This window comes from Lepidochelys olivacea (assembly GCF_965140295.1).
Source record: "Lepidochelys olivacea isolate rLepOli2 genome assembly, chromosome: 2".
NCBI lineage: Eukaryota > Metazoa > Chordata > Testudines > Cheloniidae > Lepidochelys > Lepidochelys olivacea.
In genome coordinates this window covers 114,750,278-114,770,000 of record NC_140412.1, presented here as the reverse complement: position 1 = coordinate 114,770,000, position 19,723 = coordinate 114,750,278, and the positions used below count along the sequence as shown (strand labels likewise).

Genomic DNA, 19,723 nt, shown 5'->3' with positions numbered 1-19,723 from the left:
TGCTTCAAAGCTCTTTAAAACAAAACAAAAAAAGTTGCAAAAATCTTTTTCTAGCAACGTGAGGGTGTTTTTATCTCCCACAAGTATTGCTCAAAAAAAAAAAAAAAACTTTCCCTTTTTCTGTCCAACTGATAATAACCCTGCCACAGATCAGCCAAAATGATATTTGACAAAATTATAAGCATCTGAAAGTGATGGTTTTGAACAAAAATTCATTACCATGCTTAACTATAGGCATTACTGGGTGTTCTGCCTGTAATAAAGACTGCATGAAGGTTTGGTATAGTATAACTGGGTTACAGGAACTCAGGTAGGATCACACAAATAATCTGTACTTAGTAGCCTTGATCCTGGAAATTGTTCTGGGTGGGTAGATGCCTGTCCCCGTGCAGAGCCCCCACCAGTGGGGTTCTGTAAAGCCCAGAGGCCCTCCCACATCCTACAGCTTGCAGGACTGGGAGCAATATTTTCTCTATCAGATTGGACTGTTGGTCCTTTAAATCAATATTCTGCCTTTGGCACTGAATAATACCAGCTACTTCAGAGGAAAATTTAAAAAATTGCTTAATGTACCTCAGCCAATTATTCTGTTGTACATTGTGGGGAAGGGATATCCTTCCTAAGATTTGGTGACTGGCCTACATCTCAAAGTTTGACTTCTGACTACTGGGGACATGAAAAAATTCCTGAATCTGATTCACAATAATCAATGCTTGACGGACTTTCTTGGGAGTTCCAGAGCTTTCACAATCACAGGCCATACGTTGTTTGTGTTTCATTATGAACTGGGCAGGGCATTGCCTGTGAATGTGTGAGAACTTGCTCAAACCATAAGTAGGTGTTACAAGAGTGTTCTTTGCTGGTACATATGTCAATAGTCAGTTAATACATAAGGTGCCAGTAGATGACATGCAAGTTTATGTGGCCTAGTTCTTGGGTTTTGATGAACTAATAAAATTACTTGTTGGTCTGCTTTGCAAATGGTTTCCCTGATGCACAGCGCTGCACAAGTTCTTAACATGGTGTGAGAGTGGAATCTGAACCCACACATCCATATGAAGGCCAGAAAATGTCTTTCCTTGTGCAGCTCTTCACATCAGTTCTTACCAGTGGTGAAATCTTGTGAGGGGAACAGCCAAGTTGTTAGGAGACACAGGCTGGAGTTTGAAAGAAAACAATACATTTATACTGTGACACGCACTTTATTGTGGGATGGTGGTCCTTTGAGTAGCTTGATGCAGTATAATTACTTCTATGGTGGATCTCCTGTATGTTTTACTATGGTATTGCTGTGCTGTACTATAGTCCAGTAATTCTCAACCAAGGGTACACATACCTCTGGGGGTACGCAGAGGTCTTCAAGGGAGGACATCAACTCATCTAGAGATTTGCCTAGTTTTACAACAGGCTACATAAAAAGCAGTAGCCAAGTCAGTACAAACTCAAATTGCATACAGACCATGACTTGTTTATAATGCTCTATATATTAAACACTGAAATGTAAGTTTAATCTTTATAGTCCAATTGATTTATTTCATAATTATATGGTAAAAAGGAGAAAGTCAGCAATTTTTCAGTAATAGTGTGCTGTGACCCTTTTGTATTTTTATGGCTGATTTTGTAAGCAAGTTGTTTTTAAGTGAGGTGAAACCTGGGGGTACGCAAGACAAACCAGTCTCCTGAAAGGGGCACAGTCGTCGGGAAAGAGACAAGGTGGGTGAGGTTATATCTTTTATTGGACCCACTTCTGTTGGTGAGAGAGACATCTTAATTCCTACAGCACGAAGAGTCTGAAGAGACTAGTAGCAGGAACTCACATAGCACTGAATACACCCTCTGAATAAACATACATTGACAACTAACAAGCAAATATATATCCTATGTATGTTAGAAAGGCAATTGTTTTGCTTTCAAGCGATGCAGAGCTCTTCTTCCAGGTCTGGAAAACTACTCAGAATGTCACAGCAAAATACAAAGGTGGAACAGATTGTTAAACATAAGGAGTTAACAAATGTTCCTTTTTCTGTCAGAAATTGCCCTGTGTGTTCACATACAAATTATTTTATATCATTTAGTCTCATGCCCTAAGCCAGGATAATTAAACCACTTTGGAAGCAACTTTAGTTCTAACTTCACTCCTTTGGTTGTATGCCTCCTTTCCAAGCAAGTTCCCCATTTAGCATCTGGGCCTTTAAATTTTAGAGAAACAGTTAGCTGCAGGCCTATGGAAGCCATTTTACAAGCAATTACAGCTTACTACCACAGTCTGCAGCTTCTTCTCCTGCAACCAGTGAGTGTTTGATCTTTTGTCCTTAGTGTTTGTTTTCTAGGTTAAGTTTTGCTCATTTCTTTTAGGGTACGTATAAGCCACTTGTCTGTTTTGTATGAACTTACTGGACACTTGCAAATTTAAAGGCCCCAACTGTTTTGCATGGCTTCTCCCTAATTCATGCATTTAGATCTCTTGCAAAGTAGCTGTCTGGTGATAGCCAGTAAGGCAACGAGCATCCCAGATAGATCCTACTCACATCTAGCTCAAAGTAGACAAGTAAAGAAGCTAGAAAAGGGTTTGCAGGTCTGCTGAAGGAAAAAGAAAAGAATCAGCTGTTTCTTTAAATGTTCAGATTTACACTAGATCAGGGACTACACCAGAACCTCAAATCATAACCCCTTCCTCACTATTTTTGGGGGAGGTTTGGATTCAAGGACTTTTGATCTGAACCGCTCTGGGTGGTTTTGTGTTCTGTTGGGAAAAAAACCATGGAGAGGACCATTTCATCCTATTTTGGGATTCCTCTTTCAGTTTGACTGGTGGAAATACTGTAAAACCTGGGTTTTTTTGTGACATTTTCTACCTATCAAAAATGGCTCGTGCTTCACTTTTGGATGCACAGACCCATGCGCCAAGCTCTTAAGTGGTGTGAATGGTTACCGAACAATATTAGAAACTTTTAGCATTAAAAAAAAATTATTAGTCCTATTTTTTGTATCTCTCTGCCTGTGTATTTGGATTGCAGTGGCTACCTTGAGTCCAAGCCAAAGCAAAAATGGAAAATAACATATTTTTAAGACCTCAAATGCTACATAAGAGTTTCTCTGGAAAAAATTAAACAAATTTAAGGTCTGCTAACTCTTGGCTGTCCAGATGTAGAAAAGCATATTATATTATCAGAAAGAGCTCAGAATGCAGGCTCAAAAATGGTACAGTGCCCCTTTCTCTGCTGTGGCACACAAGATACTGAACCTTAAAAAAAGTCAGTCCTGGACTTTGGAATCATTTGGGGGGAAACATGCATGTTGTGTGAGGAAAGAGGAAATCTTTTTGTGGCTGATGCTTTTAATTTTAAGAAAAGTTGTGGTTGCTTAAAGCTGCTCACAGGTTAGAATTGTAGGTAGTTCTGGGGTAGATGGATAAATGGGCACAGTACAGGTAAGACTATTAAAGGTCTGTAATAGATGCAGTTCATCACATGCTGTGGGCATCAGGACTAGGAATCATCAAAATTTTACAATGCAACATTTTTTTGAGAGAAAACTGGGTTTTTCACAAAATGAAAATTCTCATGGAAGGTGGTGGTGTTTTTTAAAAAACTGAATCCATCATAGAATGAAATGGTTTTGGTTGATCAACAAAAAATCAAAAATTTCCACAAAGAAAATGTCGTTTTCTGACCAGGTGTAATCATGCCCACATATACGGTATATGTGTGTACATAATTTCAATGGATTAGATAAGTATGCAAGATAAACTTATTTGATTGAGAAACTATAAGCAATTTTAAGTAGTCTTATAACTATACATTTTATGTTTATGTTGGCTAGGTGAACAGCTGAACTCAGTCTCTGCATAAATGAGTTATTACTGACATACTGAGCTACTGATAGGAATAAAAGATGAGTCCAGTGTAACCGGTAGTTGTTAAGATAATGGCTGAGAAGGTCTGTTTCAAAGAAGAGAGCTAAAACAAAGAGATGAGATTTACTGACCAGTGATGGAGGGGGATAGTAAGGAGAAAGCAAACCAAGAGGGAGAAGGGTAACCTGATTGGGAAGAAACAGAAACCCGTTGTCATTGGCACCAAGGCTGGATATGGTTGTTAAAGAAGGAGAGGGAGAGATAGATTGGACTCTGGGGAGTCGACGTGCTAACTGAGACACTCTGGCAGCCTGCAGGATCGACAGAAATGTCTAAGGACATAAGCATATATAGTATTCTGTTTTCACTCAGTAGTACCTACAAGGTTTAAAGGGTGGGTGCAGTCTTTGACCTAACTGTATTTTATTCTGCTTATCTTTGAATTACTTTGGTTTTCTTGATCTTCTAATCGGCTTTGCCTTATTTCAATTACCATGGTGCCAAGGAAACAAATTTCTAATTGCTGGTGAGAAGCAAGAGGGAGGAAAACGTATCTGCCCTGGAGCCCTCAGTCCAAGGCATTGGGCAAAAGACTGCCCAGTCCTACAGAGTGTCCTCCAGATGCTAGCTACAGTCAGTAAGCAGCTTGGGAGAAGCGTGGTGAATTTCAGTAGTGACAGGCATAAGTGCCTGAAGGGCACAATAATTATAATGAAAAGTTATTTCTATATTTGCCAATAGGATTCTAGGCATACCATTATATTTTTCCATAACAGTAAAGGTTAAATGGTGGCATTAAGCCACTGTCCTGCCAGGGGTGCAGAACAAAACAACAGCACCCTAATGGGAGTTCCAGAGAGGCCTGGCACCTTAGGTCGACCTACCATTTCACCCTTCAGTTCTGTGCAGCATTCACTCTTCTTGGTGGCACACCATTTCTGTAGGCCAGCCCAGAGAAGGGTGGCACAATGGCTTTGCATTCTCTCCACCCTTCCCAGCCCCCTTTGTAGTCTGACCCTACGTCTCTAGAAGTATGCAATCACCACAACATTAGTCCACAGACATTGAGAACTTCATTTAAAACCATTAGGTTTGCTCTGCAATGAGAATGAGTTGGGCATTTATACAGCACCTTTTTTCTAGGAGGATCCTAAAACACTGTGAAAGCTCAGCAAACTAATCTGGGGCCAAATCCAGCAGTTTTTTTACATGGGCAAAATTCCTTGAGAGTTCAGTGGGATTTTTGTCCCAGAACAAAATGAGCACGGATGGAGGAAGATTTCGCTCTTGCATATTCCTACTACAGGAATACCTTCCCTTGGCCACTCTCATGTAGCCACCTATAGGGTGGAACCAGCAACCATTGAAGAGTGCATGGCAAGGCTAGACAATATCGTAGGCTTTGAATGTGAAGAACTGAACATGCATTTAAAATTACAAGAGCTGGGAAGAATGTAATTTAGCAAACAGTAGAAATATTAACCCAGGACTAATGCCCTGTACTTGTGTGAAAAATGCCATAGGATCATTAATTATCACAAGAGGCCATGATTTTATGTCTGCTTTGAGTAATAAAAACTATACAGTGTGGGTCAGATCCTCAGCTGGTGTAATTCAGTGGAGTTCTGGTCACTTCAAAAGTTCTGCATTAGTTTACATCAGCTGAGGATCATGCTGTGCGTGTAAAGTACCGGTACTTATTTTGCTCTCTGAGTCAGCCACCTGCACCTTCAAAATATGCATAGACTGAACTTGTCCAAAGGTCAGGGTATAGTGAGGGGTTGGACGTGGTGTTCTGGATTGGGTTTATCTTTGACCAACAGATCTTAGTGAAATTGAGTTCTCCTTTTTAGCTGATTGTATTTAGCCATCAGTTCCAAACACACTAATTTGAATTTAATTTGATGACTGGTTAGTATGTTCATTTTCCTTCAGTCAGTTATCATCTTGGGCATCAAATCATTTGTATTCCACTTGTGCTGCTTATATTGATAATCTCCAGTTGTTGTAACTGACTGTTAGGGTTAGGAAATAATGGAGAAACACCCATTATTATCCACAACTCTCTGACACCACATTCTACAGGCCATTACCCTCTGACCCCACTGAGAATTACCCAAAGAAACTACACCATCTGCTCAAGAAACTCCCAAAAGAAGCACAGGAACTGACACACTGACACACCCCTAGAGCCCCGACCAGGGGTATTCTATCTGCTACCCAAAATCCATAAACCTGGGAATCCTGCATGCCCTATCATCTCAGGCATTGGCACCCTGACAGCAGGATTATCTGGGTATGTAGACTCTCTCCTCAGGCTCTACGCTACCAGCACTCTCAGCTATCTTCAAGACACCACTGACTTCCTGAGGAAACTTTAATCCTTTGGTGATCTTCCAGAAAACATCATCCTAGCCACTATGGATGTAGAAGCTTTCTACATGAACATTCCACACAAAAATGGACTACAAACCATCAGGAATAGCATCCCCGATACCATCGTGGCAAACCTGGTGGCTGAACTTTGTGACTTTGTCCTCACCTACAACTATTTCAGATTTGGAGACAATTTATACCTTCAAGTCAGCGGGACTGCTATGGGTACCCACATGGCCCCGCAGTATGCTAACATTTTTATGGCTGACTTAGAACAACGCTTCCTCAACTCTCATGCCTTACGTCCCTACTCTACTTGCACTACATTGATGATATCTTCATCATCTGGATGCATGGGAAGGAGGCCCTTGAGGAATTCCACCAAGATTTCAACAATTTCCATCCCACCATCAACCTCAGCCTGGACCAGTCCACACAAGAGATCCACTTCCTAGACACTACAGTGCTAATAAGCGATGGTCACATAAACACCAACCTATACCAGAAACCTACTGACTGCTATACTTATCTACATGCCTCCAGCTTTCATCCAGACCACATCACAGGATCTATTGTCTACAGCCAAGCTCTAAGATACAACCGCATTAGCTCCGATCCCTCAGACAGAGACAAACACCTACAGGATCTCTATCAAGCGTTCTTAAAACTACAGTACCCACCTGGTGAAGTGAAGAAACAGATTGACAGAGCCAGAAGAGTACCCAGAAGTCACCTACTACAAGACAGGCCCAGCAAAGAAAGTAACAGAACGCCACCAGCCGTCACCTAAAGCCCCCAACTAAAACCTCTCCAGCGCATCATCAAGGATCTACAACCTATTCTGAAGGATGATCCCTCACTCTCACAGACCCAGTCCTTGCATACAGACAGCCCCCCAACCTGAAGCAAATATTCACCAGCAACTACACACCACACAACAAAAACACCAACCCAGGAACCAAATCCTGCAACAAACCCCGGTGCCAATTCTATCCACATATCTATTCAAGGGACACCATCATAGGACCTAGCCACATCAGCCACACCATCAGGGGCTCATTCACCTGCACATCTACAAATGTGATATATGCCATCGTGTGCCAGCAATGCCCCACTGCCATGAACATTGGCCAAACCGGACAGTCTCTATGCAAAAGAACAAATGGACACAAATCTGACATCAGGAATCATAACATTCAAAAACCAGTTGGAGAACACTTCAATCTCCCTGGTCACTCAATAACAGACCTAAAAGTGGCAATTCTTCAACAAAAAAAACTTCAAAAACAGACTCCAACGTGAAATTGCAGAACTGAAATTAATTTGCAAACTGGACACCATCAGATTAGGCCTGAATAGAGACTGGGAGTGGTTAGGTCATTACAAAACCTAAACCTAATTTCCCCCATACTAATTTCCCCCTGCTGTTACTCACACCTTCTTGTCAACTGTCTGAAATGGGCCACTCTTATTACCACTTCAAAAGTTATTTTTCCTCACTCCATGCATCTGATGAAGTGGATTCTAGCCCACGGAAGCTTATGCCCAAATAAATTTGTTAGTCTCTAAAGTGCCACAAAGACTCCTCGTTGTTTATCCATGAAATAGTGAAACTTATTCATAAGACATTAAAAATAAACCTGCCTTGCACTTGTTTCATCAAACAGCAAACAATCACAATAGATAAATGAAGCAAAAAGCTGTCTTTGAGAGAGCGAGAGCAGGAGCAACTGTTCTGCATGCTACTCCAGAAGAGAATCCCTGGGGAAACCTGGTAATCTGTAGTACAGGGTAGCACAGTTCACTGTTTGTATGTCTCTCCAAGGAATAGAGGCATGCTTGTTTACAAACAGATCTCTAGCTACTATATCTTGCAGTGTTTGCCATGCGATTAAGAACAATTTATATTCCTAGTAGCAGAGATACTCTGGCTTTTGATCACAGATTTGGGGCCAAATTCTTTGCTCAGTTACAACTCTGCAGTCCCTCTTAAATCAATGGAAATGCACAGTTGTGTTTGAATGCAGAATCTGGCCCTTCATCTTTTTTTTCATCTCTATGGCTACCTGCACCAGTCCTCACCTGGCAAGTTTAAGCAAGAAAAGGCTATGGCCAAGTTTTCAAACCTGGGTGCCTACAGCAGTCATCCTATTTGCAAAGGTTTGGAGCACCTTGGATCCAGAGTTACTCAGCACCTGCCAAATTCAGTCCATTTCTATTTAGGTGGATGTTGAGATTCTAATTTTAGGCACTCTGATTTCAAATTTTTGGCCTGAGATTTTTGTGAGTCTTCACAAATTTGGTCAAGGATAAAATGTTTCCAGTAAAAAGATCCCCTCTCCCATTCCCCTTCCCAAAGCTTGCAATATTCCACCCTGGAACAAATCACAAATTTTCACACATTTGTTCTGAGTAAAATATATAAATTTCCCCCCCAACAGAAACCTTTTCATCTCAGAAACTATTTTTGAGGAGTGGGGGAAGGAGATTCAAAACCAGAGGGAAAAAAATAATCCTGCATTTTTTTTTCTCACTGTATAACATAACTACCTAAAATAATATTTTTTTCTGTTAGGTGGGTTTCTAAATGGGGTGTTTTTTTAAAAAAAAAAACAAAACCTTGGCTCATGCCACCAACTCGTGGCTGCAGAAGCAGAAAGGAGACATTGAATGGTTGGTTAAAGACCACAAACATGCCATTTATCATGTTCCCTTGACAGAAGCTCTGATGCTTGCACTCAGGTACATCAATGTCAGTTTTCTGTCATCGGTAAACCCTTCCTAAACAGCAGCGGTCCATAGTTCAATAAATTCTACGCGTGGGTACAAAAAGTTTAGGCCAGGGGAATTTTGATTCTGTGCATCATGGTGTGAGAAGGAATCAGATTCCAATTATTGTCCTGGCAAAAGGCCCTTCTCCAGTTACATTAGGGAAAATTGATGTAACACCCATTTTTGGGGGGGAGGGGGGAGAGAAGGTGTTACTTAAAAAACTGGGGAGCTTTATTGGAGACCCAACACCTGCTTTGTGCCTGACCCCCATTTAGACAGGCACACAAAGCACTGCTCCATTATTTGGTCTGCTTCCACTCTCAAAGCACATTTCAATTTTTCGTTTGATTACACGTGGAAAAAAAAAAAGTGAACTGACCCCAAATCATACGGTTGAGAAACTCTCCAATGTTGTAGATCCAGACAATGAGGACAAGGTTACTGCAGAAAAAGGCCGCTAGACCCACTGGGCTGAAAAAGGTGAAGAGAGGATATACCCACTTTCCAGTTACAGAGTAAATCCACAGGACCCTAGACAAGGAGAGAAATGATTTTTGGTTAGGACCATTCAGTTAGAAGAAGAATTTAAAGATTTTCCATCCAGGAAGGAATATGTTCTCACAACTATCATGGTAAAGAATAAAACAGATCAACTAACAGTAAACTACTGATATGCAGCATCTCCACTGGGCAGTTAGAAAGCTGGACTCTTTTCTGTGAAGTACACATGTCATTTAACACGGATTAGAACACATGCAATGTTCTACCAGGACCAGCTTGGTACTATCATGACCCAACTTCCGTGAGTATAATGGTATTTAAATAACTGAAGTAAGTCTTCTCAGTTGAGAAATAGGGATATTTAACTATAATGTCCTTAACTATATTGTATAACAGCAAATGAGCTTTTCGACACATCTTTTTCCAACTGGTTGCCTTGGCTTTTCAGATCAGAGACACCTGGGGAGAGGAAAATGCTATTGCTCATCTTTCTGTCCCTTCAGCAGTGACCAGTCCATCGGGGAGCAGCTGGAGGAGGCAAAGATTCCCCAGCACCTCTTCCCTTTGTCCCATAGAGAAGGGGAAGGAAGAGCAACTGTAGGTAGGTAGCAGAGAATGTGGTGGCATTGTCCACCCTTTCCCCTTTCTGGGCTGTTTATAGGGCTTCATATCCTTCATTCTGTCCTGCTTCCTCTCCCCTCAAACCCAATCTACAGCTTGCTGTGGCTACCAGTTAACGTGAGTTATTTGCATACTGTGACTCTTATCGGTCAAAAGAGCCTTAAAAGATAATTTTTTGATTGATAAATTTTTTTTATAATACGACACATCTGTGGATAAGTGTAATTCAAATGGCACCTCACTGATCCGAATTGGATTACAATCTCAAAGGTAGTTCCCTGAAAAGACAGATAACATAAAATTAGGAGATTTGTATTATATTAGGCCAGAAGGATGGGCTGAGGCTACATTGAGCTCCTTTGCGGTAGTGGGGGCATCACCCTTGTAATACAATCTGACAATGGAAGAAACCCGTGCATTTGGATCACAAAGTCCTGAGTTCTATTCCCCAAGGGCTTGTCTATGTGGTAGGGTAACATGCCCTATGGGGGTGTGGTTTCTCAAGCAGACTACCATGTAGCATGTGAATTGGTCCATGTAAACCCTGCTGGTGTGCACAAAAGGTTCTCTAGTGCCCTTTAATTTAGTGCTGTTTCAAACAGTTAAACAAGCCCCAGGTCCAGCAAGATTTAACTGGCAAGCATGTTGTTCATTTTTTGTGGCCATGGATCTCCGTAAAGCTGCCCCTTAGACTTTTCCCAGCACTGCCAATAGGGAGATATTCTGGTGATTTTTTCCCCACTGCCAGTATTTTCATAGGAGAGTGTGTCACTCTGTGAGAAAACACTAGCCTGCCACTTGGCTTTGTGAGTCATGCCTCAGGATATGTGTGTCACATAGATACCCCACCAGAATTAAGATATGTCACAAATCTGAGAAACAGGTAAATGCTAGAGAAAACAGTAGAAGTGTCCTTAAAGCAGGAAAACAGCTCAGCAGTAGTTAGAGAAGGCACTTGTAGGATATAAAAGAAGAGGTGAGTGAAGAAAGATTTGTTAGCGCTCAGTAAGAAGGTTGATGGAAGAAACTGGTTTTGCTGGTAATAGAATTTTATTGGGCTGAGCTTGGAAACATTAAGAGTAGAAACTAGTTTTATAGATCCATCATGGGTCCTCTGATCAGAGGAAACAACTGGGGTGTGAAACGACTAAGGAAATAAAAAAGCCGAAAAAAAGGCCTCAATAGTGATAACAGGAAATATTATCTACAAGACACTAATTGGAGACTCAGTGGGGAAAATGATGGAGTTGGCTTTTTTAGTATTATGTAGAGTCTATATGTATTTTTTTAATATGATACCCATGTCTCAGCCAATTACAGAGCCAATGATCCTAGTCTTAGGTAGTAGGAGATTAGATTGTGTGGATCAAATTTTTCAAACTTGGGTGCCTTAGGACAGGCACCTAAATTGATTTTTTTATTAACTTAAATAAGTGGCCTGATTTTCAGAGACGCCAAGCACCATCATCTCTCACTTGAGTTGATGGAAGTTGTGAGTAATCTGGCAGGCTGTTTTGGTGCATAAATACGTATTTGGTTGCCTGTCTTTAGGTACCTAAGTTTGAAAATTTTGGCTACAGTGAGCAGAAACAATGGACGGAATGGACCAAATTTTTAGCAAACATCTAAAAATGCATTATCAGACTTTGCACCCGTTGTACAATTGCACATTTTGCATATGTGATTATTGGTTCAACTCCCATACTATATTCAGATGCGTATTATTTTGAAAAATTAGGTATCAATTTAGAAATGGAATAAAAAGTAGTTTTGTGATAAGAAATAGAATAGAGTATCAAGTGACAACGAATAGTTCAGGGTAATCTTGAAGTAATGTTTGCACTTCTGAGCAATTATAGGAAGGGTACAACTTAGCTGATGGCACAGGGGTAGCAAGTATACCAAAACGCTATAGTATTTGGGGGCAGCATGTATAAATCAGTAAGACTTGATGTACCATAATAACCTAAAAGGAAGAAGACTTAGGGTTTCTCCTGTCCTCTCGTTACATGTTCCTGATTTCCACTAATCTTAATGGGAGCTACACTCTCACTGAAGGAAGAAAAGTAGTCCCTGAGGTGGTATTCAAAGAGATATGTAAAATCAGGACAGGCAAAGAACGTATTGATGCAAATTAGGTATTTGAGATAGCATTATTTCAAAATGAGAAGGTCATGAACTGAAGCTGAGCACAGGTATCTAGCACATAATATAATTGAAATGTTTTAATTCATTATCAAGATGGAGTGGACACATTACTGGAAAGCAATGGAGTAGAGACCCTCCATTTATGTACTTATTTTATTTAGTTACGGCTTAAGATGCAGTACGCACTATATGATTATTTATATTTCCTGAGCTTAGAAAGGGGGTATGATCTCCTTCGCTTTATGGCCCAAAGTACATTTCTGATGACTGGCGCCTAAATTACTATCCTCTTTGCTGTTACATTGATTTTACAATTGAAATGGAAAAGGGCAGGCTGTTTTTAAGGTCTAAAATTGTATAACCCAAGAGTTCAGAGATACAAGCTTTGGTATTCTAAGACAGGGAAGAAGATTACAGGCCAGGTTTTTGATACTTTTAATTGATTTCAGGAGGATTACTTGTAGAGTAACGTCCTACTCAGCATGAGAAGGAGTATCAAAATCTGTCATTACAGGAATTCACTAACACGTCTGCCAGGTTTCTCACCACACCTGGCAGCCTCCCATGGTTGGAAACCACCCCCGACTTTTGAGTACAGCAAAAATAAATTTCTGTAATGAAACCCCACGTGGAAGCAGGACCTTGAAGAAAGGCGCATGTATGGTAAGCCATTCTGGCTTCTCTGCTTGACTCTTCCCTTGCTTTCTTGGCGAATCCAGCACCTCACATGGCAAATGGGCCACCTGAATCCATAGATATGGAAGAAAGGGGAGTAGTAAAGATGCTTCTTATGGAGGATAAGGCCACATGATTGGACTATTGACGATTCTGCAACATCAGTGAAGGCAGCAACAGCAAAGTGTTGGCACCTATAGGCTGGATGCAGAGATTTAAAATGTAAAGCAATATTTTAGTATAAAGACTTTGGGGCTGAATGCTCAAAAGGAATTAGGCTCCTAACTTCTGTTTAGACCCCTAATTTCCATTGATTTCAATGGAAATTAGGAACCTAACTCCAGCTGATCATTCAGCTCATTTTGTTGCTGGGAACCTCAATGGAAATTAGGAACCTAACTCCAGCTGATCATTCAGCTCATTTTGTTGCTGGGAACCAAGGTGAGTAAAATGAAAGGTTCTGTGCTGTCTCCAGGAGACAGAAAGCACCAGCATGGAGATTGGCATGAATGTGCATGCAACAGTAGGAAACTGGAATACAAAGGGCAGGACTCTACAGAAGATGACACAAGGGACAAGTAACAGATAGCTATCTGCTTGGGGGCCCAATAGCCAGGATATGGAGTACTGTGATCTGTGCTTAATTTGTGCCAGGACTTGCCAGGGCTGAGCCCTGGCACCTCTAGGCTTGGGGGTTCATAGCCTCAGCACCTGGGGGCTTGCTGCATCAGTTAGGAAAGTAAAAAAAAAAAATTGCTTGAGCCCTGGCACCTCTTTCATTACAAATGAAGCGCTGACTGTGGTATACTAGAAGCTGAAGACAACAGCAACTTAAAGGAAACTTTGGGAGAAACCACTAGTGCAGGATGTGACTAGAACTCGGCTTGGCCATGGTTGGCCTGGTTGTGATTGCTGATTATCTAGGATACTGATTCTTCATCCAGTGGGCGCTCCCAGAGTGGAAAAGCACTCTCCTTCTTTTCAGTGTGCAACATCTGAGACCGTGACCTCCGCTCACTGGAACATACATGGGTTTAGGCCCATGTTCTCACATCAGACAATACTTGCTGTGTGGTTTGGCAAGTTGATATTGTTGCAATCAAGGCATACCCCCACCAAGAAGTCTGGATAGTACTGGCTTAAAACAATTGGGTTTGCGTGATAGATCTCCGTCCTGCCTCTAGCTGAAACCTGGCAGGTCCATGTCAGATCCTTGTGTTACAAAACAAAAAGGTGATTTCTTCTCTGGTTTATTTAGGTCATTGTGGTAAGGGTGGCTGCTGTTGAGGTGAAGTTGTGTGGGGCAGAGGGCTCTGTGGGAAATGAAAATGCTAAAAGCATGCATCTCATGGCGTTATTCCTGTCCCATGGAGGTGGGGCAAGTTCCCAGAAGCATAGTTTGATCATGAAGACAGTAAAAGTCACAGAGCCTCAGAAGAGAACAAAATGTGGCTCAACGCTAAGTAATGCAGCAAAATGGTACATAGGAAAGGAATTTGGGACACAATGATCCTAATTTCATTAAGGTTAAGATTAGATTAGGATAAACCATTCCTAACACATGGTCATATAATGTAGTAGCAAAGTCCAATATTTCCAAGCCACTATAGAAGGATCTCAAATCATAAGTGCATTTTGTCTGTACAGTTTATGTTCTATTCTGGGTTTTCTTTTAGTGGGATTGAGGCAAATAATGTAATGACAAAGGCAAATTCATTCAGACTAATGTGTTCACCGCCATAGGTAAGAACTTGTAGAAACAAAGAATTCCCCAGTTCTTCCTCCTTTTCCAAAAGATGCCACACCTGCATGAGAAGCAAGCTTATTCTCTTTTTCCGGAGGAGGTCATTTAGAGAAAATCCCAGGGGGTTATAATACATAATTCTTACCAGCTGAGATAGGCAACAGAAACAAATCCTAATAGGATCAGTCCTTTCTTCTTTGGTGGATAACAGTGCGGGGTAGCGAAGATCTCCAGCAGAGCAAGTGGCAACACAATAGTGTGCTGGGAAGAAAAGGGGATATGTCAGAGAGTGGCAATAGTGTGTTGTGGTAACCAAATTAACCAAAACGCTTGTGGCAATGTGTACATACATGCAAATAAATTATTGGTTAACAGTATAGAATGCCACAGAAAAGCATGCCACTTTACCAGTGAGTAAATTCCCATGGTACAGCAAGCATTGAAAATTTCTTGTTACACAGAAAAAAGTATGATGATGAGGTGCTACTATAGAACACCGTACTGCTGTGCATTGTAATCGCTAATGGATAGTGCTGGAATTTACTGCATTATCAGATGTACAAGGAAAGTTGGAGTGATCTCCATGTATACAGTAGTACAAAGATCTTGTGGAATCTATCACTGTTTATTCTGAGATGGAAAGGAAAACCCTCTTGGCATTTTCTGAAAGACTTTCCATGCATAATTTAAGCCGAAAGGTGATTTGTTTTTTCCTTTAGGTAAATTTGGTGAAAATATCTCTAGCCATTTCTGAGTCATTGGAGAGTGGGAAAAAATGCTTTAAACTCACCTTTAAATAAAAACCAATTTGGGGGAAATGTTATGTGCTGAAAGGTGAAGAATTGTTAGGATTAGAAAGCTACAAAGAGACAGAAATGTTAAGAATAGAAGTAAAGAATCAATTTCCAATACTGCAAACAGTGTCCCAAAGTTCCATTCCCAGACTGGTGATGGTTAAATATATTTATCAATGATCTGGAAAATGGTGTGGCTGTTGAGGTGACAACATTTGCAGAGTACACAAAATGTAGTTAGGTTAATAATGATTAGAAAAGACTGAGGACTTTCACAGAGACCTAACAAAGCTAGGTGAATGGGAAGCATGAAGACAGGTGAAATTCAGCATTGACAAATGCAAATTCATGCAAATTGGAAGGGATCTTTGAACTACGTGTGCACCTTGCTGTGTTTGTTCTAAGGCCCTTTCAGATCATAAATACCCCTCCCCCCATCCCCCAATCTACCTGTGGCTCTCCATTTGTCTGTACAGAAAGGGAGTTTGTGCATCTGAGTGGCACCGTCTCCACAACCAGGCCCTGTGTGTAGTGTGGAGTTGGGGCAGACTGGGGAAGGAGTGGTCGGGCTGAGGGCAGAGTTTTGGAGGAGACATATCTTAGTCCATCCAGCCCCACAGAAATTAACCAGAGAAGCTGATCCAACCCCAGACTGTATTAACTGTTTTGTGAGTCGCCATGGGGAGCTGCTGGAAGCAGATTGCAAAGCCTTCGTAGCATGCTCAGGGGAGTTGTGGGGGGTGCAGTGGGCTAGCATTGCTGCTGGGGTACAGGGTCCACTTGGATATCACTGGCCTCTCACAAAGGGTCTTGAGGTCCCCCAGGTTTCGAGGTATTTTTTTCCCCTCCCCTCATACAGGGTCAACTTGGGTCAGCCTCAAGGAGGAATTTCTTGTGGGGATTTCCACATAGAAAGTCCACTTCTCTGGTTTTCAACATGAAAGACGATGCTCCGGCTCTAAATTAACTGTAACTACTCAGGAAGAAGCCCTGAGTGTTACTGTCAACAGCTCAGTGAAAACAGTTGTTCAATGCACAGCAAGGCCTGCTCAGTTGGGCTCCTAGTAACTAAGGCAATTGGTTTTACAGATAGAATGTGGGAAAAAACTGCAGCAGCAAACGTAATACATGATTTTTTCTGTGTCATATAATATGTTGCCTTTAAGGTCAGACCAAAGTCAATTGAAGTCACGGGGAAGCTTTCCATTCACATCAGTGGATTTTGGATCAGGCCCATGCAGAGGACATGATGGCTGGTATGAGATGTAAGTTTTATTGGCAGATGTTTGGGAGAGAGAGTTACTTTCTACCTCTAAAAGAGTGTGACACATTATGGCTGCATGCTGCAAGAGAGCACTTAGTAGATTCCTCTCACACATCCCTAGCATGGGAGGCCTCAGAAGCCGTTATTCAGCCCCATGTGGCTTGTTGCCAAATATCCTTCAGTTTCAGTTGTTGTATTCTACAAGCTAGATAACAAAGGTTTATTTGATTGTTCTAGTTCATCTCCCTGCCAGTGCTGTTGAGACTTCTCTCTGTTTTATTTCATACCCTAGACTAGAGTCCTACAACCCCCCTCAGTCAATAGCAGAGGTCCAGCTGTATAAGTTCAAGTGATTCTTGGATACATTTAAGTAGAAAAAGGTCTTCAGTTTGTACAAATTAATTTCCTCACAGTCCCTATAATTATGTCTTTTACTCAGAAATGTGTCCCAATTTTTCACATAACACCCAGTGTCCCAGGCGATTCCTTTGGGGGCACTCAATGACCTAGCTTTCCATTTCATCAGTGGAAACATTTGTTTTTTCAATAACAACAAATTATTTGTTCAAGCCATATTGCTGTACTGAGGAAAATGTATTCTGTGTTTATTAGGCCCAGCCATTCAGTGGGAAGAGCAGTGTTTTGAAGTCAAGAGAAAATCAAATGAATTTACAGCAGATACTTATCAAAGCTGAGTTTGTTTGTTTGGTGTTGTTTTGCTCAGAATGAAAGTTAACAGTTGTTGAGTGGCTCACGATAAACTCAAGCAGAGCCCCAAGTTACTGAGGGGGGAAAAAAATCCTTCACTCGGAAAATCATGTTGAGTCAGAAGCTGGCAGCAGTGACGCCAACACATGTTTTATTAAAAAGTATACTCTGTGTTCTGTGTGAATAGTTCATGATCCTAACAACACTTTGCCACAAAAGACTTCCATTTTTTTTTAATTTTGAAAGCAAGATTGCCTTAATCATAGGCAGATAAAGAGAGATCCTTGTGTATGTTATAGGAATGCTCTCTAGTGAAACTTGTTTGTGTACAAATGGCTTCTTCTTTTATATTGGCTTCTCACTCTGGGTGAGTGTGTGTGTGTATGTAATTTTAATTTTCTAGTCTTTCTCATTCCTGAACTTGAATACACACTGCACATGTCCTTGCCATACTGAACACGTGCACATCCCTGTGATACACATGAAATGCAACAAAATAATTCTAAGTGAAAAAGCTAGAGAGAGAGACAGAGCCTTTCATCGCCATGCTAGTATCATAAAGCATGTTGGTGTGTTCACCCATTTTATGAACTCTATCTACAGTTTGTTTTCTCCTTTAGTAGCAATTTACAGTGGAATTCATATGGAATAATGGAGTACATTCACAAGAGTAAATGGGTTCAGTGTATTTATGTTTATACAGCAAATACCAAAGGAATGCACGATTGGCCACCTATGGCAAAGTGTGTCCTTACCAATGACATTCAATTAGCTTTCCAAATGAATTCCCTTGGATGGCTGATAGAAAGCTGACTTTAGTGATGAACATTAGTGATGGCCCATATACTGTGGTTGCTAATACTAGTTGTAAGGTCTTTAAAGGCTTTTCATTTTCACAGGGAAAAAGTATGCTCTCATTCTAGCTATTTTTAATATTAGTCTTTAGTCACCAAACACCACGATTCATTAAAGACAGTTATAAACCCAATTTTAACCTAACTGTGTTGTTATTCTGACATTTATTTAAATCAGTTGCATCTTTGTTTGGAAGCAAACTTAAAAATATATACTGTTGTGCTTCTTGATTTAAAAGGAAATCTAATAATTAGGCTTGTATTGACACAAATCAGAATGTTGGCAAAAATGGGTGGAAGCAATGACTCATTCTGTGTGTCAATTAACAGTTTCTCAGTTTTACCTGCAAACAGGGAAACTGAGAAAAATAATTATCACAGAGGGAGAGAAAATTATTTCATTCTGAGGCTAAAAAAGCCAAAATCATGGTGTAAAACAATAGTGGTGTGTTCTAATCTCTTTGTCAATGAAATGAATGAGCTTATTCATCCCTTTTCAGGAAACTTCACTATTTTTTGTTTTTGTTTTAATTTAATTTAATGTGTATTTTAATTAATATCTCTGCTTGTTGAGAAGTTTGTTTACCTCTTCAGTTAGGACGGCAAAATTTTAAGTGGGAAAACTAAAGCTTTTGCATTTTTTGCAGAATGGCGAATGGAAAACTAAAATCTGTAGCATTCATGAAGCTCTCTCAGCTGTTTTATCAGATGGTCAGGTGTTCGGAAATACAGCTCAGGTTATAAAGACGATAAAATATTATGTTCTCCAAAATCTTTTATCAATTATTTATTATTATTATTATTATTATTATTTATTCAATTGTTAATGCTGGGAAACTTTCTCTTGAGTATGACTCAAACGTCATCTGAAATATTGGCATACTGACTGGTCTCCAGAACGTAAGAGTTAAACTGTGACATTTTCATATTCTGTTAAAACAAGAAATAATGATTTTGTCTTTTTCCCTCTGTATTCTTTGTCTCTCCCTGGGATGCATTTACTATGCATGAACTGAACAAGAGCAAATTGTCTCTTTTACACAAAGAATTAAGAACTTGCAGTGCTTCTACTTTCCAAACATATTATGTAATTTGAAATATTTTTTATCTAATAACTTCTTCTTCTTACTTCTACTTATAAATGTAGAATCTTTTTGGTACATAGCTGCACTCAAAAACAATACAGTGTAAAACTTCAGAGCTTACAAGTCCACACAGTCCTACTTCTTGTTCAGCCAATCCGCTGAGACAAACAAGTTTGTTTACATTACAGGCGATAATGCTGACTGCTTCTTGTTTACAATATCACCTGAAAGTGAGAACAGGCATTTACATGGCACTTTTGTAGCTGGCATTGCAAGGTATTTATGTGCCAGATATGCTAAACATTCGTATGCCCCTTCATGCTTT

General features: G+C 40.5%; 1 protein-coding gene across 1 annotated transcript in view; it reads right to left on the bottom strand.

Annotated features, from left to right (window-relative positions):
- ADTRP (androgen dependent TFPI regulating protein) overlaps positions 1 to 19,723 on the bottom strand; it is a 49,606-nt gene that overhangs the window by 3,408 nt on the left and 26,475 nt on the right. Inside the window, exons 4-5 of the mRNA XM_084621702.1 lie at positions 14,839 to 14,954; positions 9,384 to 9,535 (exon numbers count right to left, since the gene is read on the bottom strand). Coding sequence (XP_084477828.1) covers positions 9,384 to 9,535; positions 14,839 to 14,954 — 268 coding nt within the window. The remainder of the gene's footprint in view (positions 1 to 9,383; positions 9,536 to 14,838; positions 14,955 to 19,723) is intronic.